Source organism: Apium graveolens, chromosome 6 (assembly GCF_009905375.1).
Source record: "Apium graveolens cultivar Ventura chromosome 6, ASM990537v1, whole genome shotgun sequence".
In the NCBI taxonomy this organism is placed as follows: Eukaryota; Viridiplantae; Streptophyta; class Magnoliopsida; order Apiales; family Apiaceae; genus Apium; species Apium graveolens.
The window spans coordinates 58069656-58077040 of NC_133652.1; the positions used below are offsets into that span (position 1 = coordinate 58069656).

At 36.2% G+C, this 7385-nt stretch overlaps 1 protein-coding gene across 1 annotated transcript; it reads right to left on the reverse strand.

Annotated features, from left to right (window-relative positions):
* Positions 1-6054: 6054 nt before the first annotated feature.
* LOC141665116 (uncharacterized) lies at positions 6055-6879 on the reverse strand. Its single transcript, XM_074471101.1, has one exon. It carries the CDS (start codon positions 6877-6879, stop codon positions 6055-6057), a length of 825 nt encoding a protein of 274 aa, XP_074327202.1.
* Between the last annotated feature and the right edge of the window lie 506 nt (positions 6880-7385).

Genomic DNA, 7385 nt, shown 5'->3' on the forward strand with positions numbered 1-7385 from the left:
CATTTTTTTTCTTTTTACGTTTTTGCATGTCCAACTTTGCAGATTTAATTTTAAGTTTGTGAAGTATTTTACCTCGCATCTTCGTGATTTTTAGACTCTCTTATTCAATTTTATTTTGATTGCAGGTTCATTTTTATGGATTGAACATCAAATATTTTGATGTTGTGGTTGCCCCAGGTGATTTCACGGTTGTACAATCTCTTTTCATTTTATGATCGACTATTATTATACTAATGATGTTTTTAGTATTTGTATTATTATTTTGGAGTTTGTACTCGTAGTTATGCACTAAGATTTGATTGTATTATTATTTGTGATTGTTTTGTGCCCCATGCTTTCCAGGTGTTTGATAAAAGTTCTTAGACAAGTTTTCATTTCTTTTTCAAATTTGATATTTGTGCTCTTACAATTGTACTTTGCTTAGTTTATAACTAAAGAAAATGATCTAACACATAAAAATCCTTACTGGCATTTCATTTTCATTTCAGCACTTAAATGTTGCAAATTTGATAGAAATTATTAAAGATTGGATTCATTTACCAGTTATATGTTTGTAAATAATTTTAGTTTAGTTGTTTTAAGGATTAAGTTGTTGAACCTGTTAAAGCAAAAATTCAAGAGATATATTAAGATTATATGTTGAATGAGGATTGAGCTTTTGACTACAATAACAAAATGTAATATTCTTGGATTTTCTCGACTAAGGGGATAAAATTTGATTTAGTGCAAATTTTGATAAAGACGTAACTAAAGCACCAAATAGTTTCAAATGAGATATAATTACATTGTGTGTTCTCCAAAAGTTATAATGTTTACTTTTGATAAAGTCTAATATCTTTGTTTAATTACATTGTATGTTTAAAATTTGGTTGTTTAGAATGTCTCTGAGCATTATGTCTTTTATATGCAAATGATGTTATATCAAGTGTGATTCTATGACCGCTTAATTTATGAGACATCGGTTTCAAAATCTAAATTATATTGTTTTTATTTTTGTTTCTTATATATTTATGTATATACCTACACGTTATTGTATTAGATCTTATAGATTTATTTTATTGAGTCCAAGATGCTATGTGTGAAGATAACTGCCTTTGTCAGAATCAAATCAGAGAGAGAATATTTGCAACTTTCGTTTAACAAATAGGCAGTGATAAATAAACAAGTCTGTAAAACTATACTTGAGGTACAATTATTTTATTTTGAATTATATTCTCAACGATGGAAGCAATCGTTAGTTTTGATTTGTTTTTTATAATTTATAGTTGCATACTGATTTTTGATGATTTGTGTAGGAGAAAAGGATTGACAAGGATCAACATGGTTGTTTGTTTTAGATATTTTTTTATTCAAATTGATTGTAAGAATGGCTACATGTATTATCATGTTGGGGTAGATAAATTGTTACATGTGACTTATTAGAGGTAGATATTGCACCTTATATATTAACTATGCTTTATGAAAAGCTTAATTGTTGTTGGATACAGTCTTGATGGTTATTTTAATATATGTTTCAATTTGTGTCTATCTATAGTAGTTCATGTTGTTGCGTTAAATCTTAATTTCAATTTAATTTGGCAATTCAAGATAACTTTAAATCTCCTTAATAGGATTGCTTTGTTACACGAGTCATATAAAATATAGTGTTACATTATTTTATGTGTTTTTTTTTGAAAATGTAGTACTTGCATATATATTAATAATCTTCAGCAATAAGGTTACAAATCAAATCCGGAGCTGTATTACACCACTCCATAGAGTCTGACATAGAATAAGCGATCTGTGCTAAGGCATGAGCTACATTATTCGTAGAACTGTGATAAAAAACCACTAACACTTCCTCAAAGTGTTGAAGAATCTCCTTCCAATCATCTATAATACTATGGAAGTTGGAACTTTTCTTAGGGCCATTAACAACGTCAACTACCACTTTTGCATCCAGCTCAAACATGCATCGCCTTGTCCTCCAATTTTTTGTCCAGGTTAGTGCTGCTTTGAAACTCAAAGCCTCTACTTCGCGCACTGATGTACCACCTCGAATTCTCGTTGCTCTTGCGCTAATAAAACACCCCTGGTCATCTCTAATGACATGGCCAGAACCAATATATGTCTCACCAGAATAATAAGCAGCATCTACGTTGATCTTAATCCAGTCCGGAGGGGGTTTACACCATTTCCTTGGCCGCATATTTGTTATGTTGGTCTTTGCATCTAGTTGAGCATGCTGCCAGTCATGAAACAGGTTATTCACCATGGCCTTAACCCCAAAACAGATATACTCCTCCTATCTCACACCCAAGTGTTACGTCGATACCATAACCCCCAACAGAATAATGTTATTTGTGCGCACTGTTTAACAGTCCTCATCTCAAAAATATGTTGCAAGAATTACATAATTGCATTTGTCCCATTACTTGGATCCAAATTTTGAATCCCCACACTCTGCCATAACTCCTTAGCAAATGCACACGTAAATAATATATGCATTGTGTCTTCAGAATGCACATGACACCATGAGCAACCATCCTGAATGTCAACTCTCTTTTCCAGCAATGTTACTGCTGTATGAAACACCTCACAATAGGCTCGCCACATGAAGTTCATAATTTTACCAGGTAATTTCAACCCCCAAAGTTTTCTCCAAAACAAACTGTCTACATAATTTCGTTATGCTCTCAGTTTTCGATAAAAACTTCGAATAGTAAATTCCCCATCATTATCTGGAGCCCAGTACCATCTAACTGTAGTATACCGGTTTGACAGAGGCACTTGTAAGATCAATTCCCTGTCTCTATCTTTAAACAAATCTACTAAAATCTCTTCGTCCCAAGCTCTGAACTTATTATGCATCAAATTATATACTGTCGCCTGCTCCAATTACTAGGCATATCAGTTGTGATGAAGCCATTTTGTTGACACGATAACCACGACACTTTCCACACTCGTGTGTCTTCGCCATTCCCAATTCTAACTCTACCATTTTACTTTACCACTTCCTGTGTTGCCAAAATGCTCCGCCATATATAACTAGGATTAGTACCTAATGTAGCGCGATAAACTCAGAATTTGTAAAATATCTAGCCTTCATAATCTTCGTTACTAATGGATTAACATTATTCATCAATCTCCAAGCCTGCTTTGCAAGCATGGCTATATTAAATTCCCGTAATTTTTTGAAATCCAAACCACCCCCTTCTTTGGCTTCACATAATCGATCCCAGGACATCCATTGAATCCCCCTGTGACTTCTCCCACTTCCCCACCAATATGCGTTCATACTCTTTTCTATTGACTCACATATATCTAAAGGAATCAATAACAAATTCATCCAAAAATTTGGTACCACCTAGGTTGATGTCTTGAGTAAGGTAACCTTTCCAGCCTTCGAGATATTTTACATGCTCCAGGTCCGCAATTTTTGTCCCACTCGATCCACTAGGAACGAAAAAACTGAGTTTTTATTTCGACCAATGTGCATTGGCATACCTAAATACTTCCCAGGTTGTTCACTTTCATAAACTTGTAATTGTTCACAAACCTCAGCACGATCCTCATTCCTTATGTTGGGAGAAAAGGTAATTACAGACTTATTAAAAATAATTACCTGCCCTGATGCCACCGCGTACCTTTCCAAAATACATTTCATTACGTTTGCCTCAGTACCCACTGCTTTAAAAAATAGGTAGCAATCGTCGGCAAAAAGTAAATGTGAGATCACTGGAGCCCCTTTAGCAATACAACATCCATATAATAAGCCAGCTGCCTCATTTCTCCGTATGATAGCACTTAACCCTTCTACACACATTATGTAAATATATGGGAAAATCGGGTCTCCTTGCCGAACCCCTCAACTTGGACTGACCTGCCCGAATTGCTCTCTATTGTGCGCAAATTTGTACGAAACAGAGGTAATGAATGTCATGACACGATGAATCCAATCCTGATGAAATCTAAACCTTTCCATCATATATCGTATAAATGCCCATTCTAATCGGTCATAAGCTTTCGACACATCCAATTTCAACCCTGCAATTCCCTTATTACCTTGAGTACGCCTTTTCAAATAATGGTTGATTTCAAAGGCTATCAACGCATTATCCGTAAGTAGCCGGCCCTCAATAAAAGCACTTTGTATGTCTGATATAATAGTAGGAAGACAAACTTTCAATCTATTAGACATTACTTTAGAAAGTATTCTAACAAGCACATTACATAATGAAATTGGTCGCAAGTCCCCCATTGTTTGTGGCACCTTAACTTTAGGAATCAAACAAACCAATGCCTCATTAACTCCTTGCGGTAAAATACCTGTATTCATGAAAACATGACATAAATTCACCACATCCCCCTCCACTATCGACCAAAAAACCTGAAAGAATGCTAGATTAAGCCCATCCGAACCCAGTGCTTTGTTCGGATGCATAGAAAAAACCGCATGTTTAACCTCCTCTCTTGTTACTTCTGCCATCAAACAATCATTATCTTCTTGAGAAATTTGTTTGACCACCTCGCCATCTGACAGCCTGCCATCCAAATTCGAAGCTGTAAATAACACAGTAAAGTATTATTCAATAATTTTATGTATCTCATCTGGCCTTTCTTTCCATTCCCCACTGCTATCTTTTATTTTTTCCACCCTATTATTCTTTCTCCGAGTTGATGCAAAGCTGTGAAAAAATCGAGTATTCTTGTCCCCCTCACGGAGCCAAAATTGTTTGGCCCTTTGTTTCCAATATAGTTCCTTCTATTCCAAAAATTACAAATACTCCCATCGAGTAGCATTATAATTTTGAATACCCTGGCCATCCCTTCTGGATCTCAATTGACAAAGCAAGTCTCTGCACTTTTGAATTTTCATCTTATATTCCTTACTCATCCCCCCTCCGCACTCCTCTAGTTTAATTCCGCATAACTTAATCTTCCCCATAATATCCAAGTCTGATCCCAATTCTCAGCCATTACGGACAACGTTCCTATATTCCTTCTCTCTCAGCCATATATTTTCAAAATGAAATCGTCTCTGCCTGGGAGCATACAACTATTTATTCAAAAATAAATGCAAAGGTAAATGGTCAGATGTAGCTACCTCAAGCACCTGGACCTTCGCTTCCGGGAACATCTGTTGCCATGTCTGATTAGCTAAACACCGATCTAATTGTTCTTGAATCCAGTTGTATTGGCCTCTAGATTTTTCCCACGTAAACTTCTCCCCTACAAAACCGAGATCACCTAGCCCACACTCATTAACTGTTGCTGAAAAACCCCTAAATAAACATCGTGGGTGCGTTTTCCCACCTCTCTTCTCATTCACACTCATTGAAGTCCCCAAATATACACCAGGGGAGATTTGATTTATCAACTAATCCCCTTAACATCTCCCAAGAGTCCCTTCTTTTCTCTTGCTCCGGGAACCCATAAAACCCTGTGTAACGCCACCTCCCATCTGACTATTTTCCACCTCAAAATCTATGAAATTTCGATTTATGTCCTTCACCTGGCATCCCCCCTCGTTGCGCCATAATAACGGCAGGCCCCCACTTCGTCCTTGCACATCTATATTACAAAACTCCGCAAAATTCAATTGCTTACATAAATCCTCTATTTTTTCTTTTTTTACTAATGTTTCGGATAGAAAAATAATACAAGGCTTTTTTGTTGGGTAATTTCTTCAAGGAAACGAATTGTCCGTGGTTATCCAGCCCACGACAATTCCAAGCTAACACACTCATTGCTCTAGGCGGGCCTGGAGTCCAGTACCCGCCTCTTGTCCATTTTTTGGCCCAAAAAAATTATCCTGGTCCATAACTTTATTATTATCAATCTCCACATTAACTTCATATCCAATTCTTTTTCTTTTTGCATCAATTACAATAATATCACTTTGAGTGATATTCCCGCCCGTATCCATCAGATCTGATTTATTAGCCTTATCCTTATCAACACAATCAATTTGATTACGCTATTTAATCTGCATAACCACCTCCCTTCCTAAATTTTTGTTAACCACTCCCTCAATCTCCGTAAATCATGCATACACGTCAGCTCCGTTGCGTTTTACGCCTCCACCTCTGTTCTGACCACCGGAATACCAAGCTTGACTGCCATCTTGATTATTTCGCAACCATTTAGCCCCCATATTTTTTTAACTGGTGCACGTAACCATACTCCATATGCTCGATCAACTTCCTTACCAGCATTTGCATATATAATCTCACAATCGCGATCAGAATGTCCTAATATGCCACAAACGAAACAAAACGTGGCCAATCTCTCATACTTAAAATTGATCCAATGCCATGTACCTCCTTCTCTTGTTAACTTCATTCTACGCTTCAAAGGTTTAGTTATATCCATAGTAACACGCACTCGCACATATGGTCTCCAACTGCCATTCATGTTTGCTGGATCTGATTTAGTAAAAATTTTCACGAAATTCCCAATGCCCTGAATAATTTTCTCTGAAAGCATACCCCTTGGAAGGTCATAAATTTGGATCCACATATCCATTTTATTGAATGGTACTTGATGGGGATTCTCACTCTCTACCAATTGATGAAGGATCAATAAGTTTTGTTCAAAAGTCCATGGCCCTCCCTCCATAACCTTCTGTAGATCCAACACATGATAAAAAACAAAAGAGTATCTCTGCCCGCCTAAGTCATGAATCTCCACTCCCTCCTTAGGCCGCCATAATGCAGCCAACACATTTTGTATTGCTTGGAAATTGATATTTTTCTCACTCGAGAATCTCCCAACCAGAATGAACGTACGCTGCTGTTGTATAATTTCATTATCCCCTACGTGCCCACCCACATCCTCCTCCTCAGCCAATGATAAATTTGCATACATTTCCTCCAGATTTGCATAGCTTGATGCCATAGTAGATGATCTCACAGAAGACCTAATAATTAAAATATGTTACCAGAACAAGACATAAAACTTGCAATATAGCAAGACTAGCTACTTAACGTTGAGAGATTTATATTAATTTATATGGATGTTGAATAGAAGATCTTAATGGTATATAAATGATTTCCTTACGAGGGACCATAAGTAGTGAATTTAATATGGAGTATTTGTTTTATGTGTTAATAGCAAGAAATTTGTGTTTGTATGGATGATAGTCCAATTCATAGGTATATACGTGTTTACCTTAGTGTTATGTATATGCAAATCGTAGATAAATGTGTTGACTCCTTTAAGGCGTGTTATCCGAATTCTGAAAAATGACTACAATGGTGAATTTGTTTGTATGCTTGAATCAGAGGAATATACATGATCACAAGAGGTCTAATTTCAAAATTTAAAAGGCACACTCTCAGTTTACTATGTATATGAGGGTTATAGATAATTGACTCTAGGAATTTGTGAGTATCTAGGTTTTT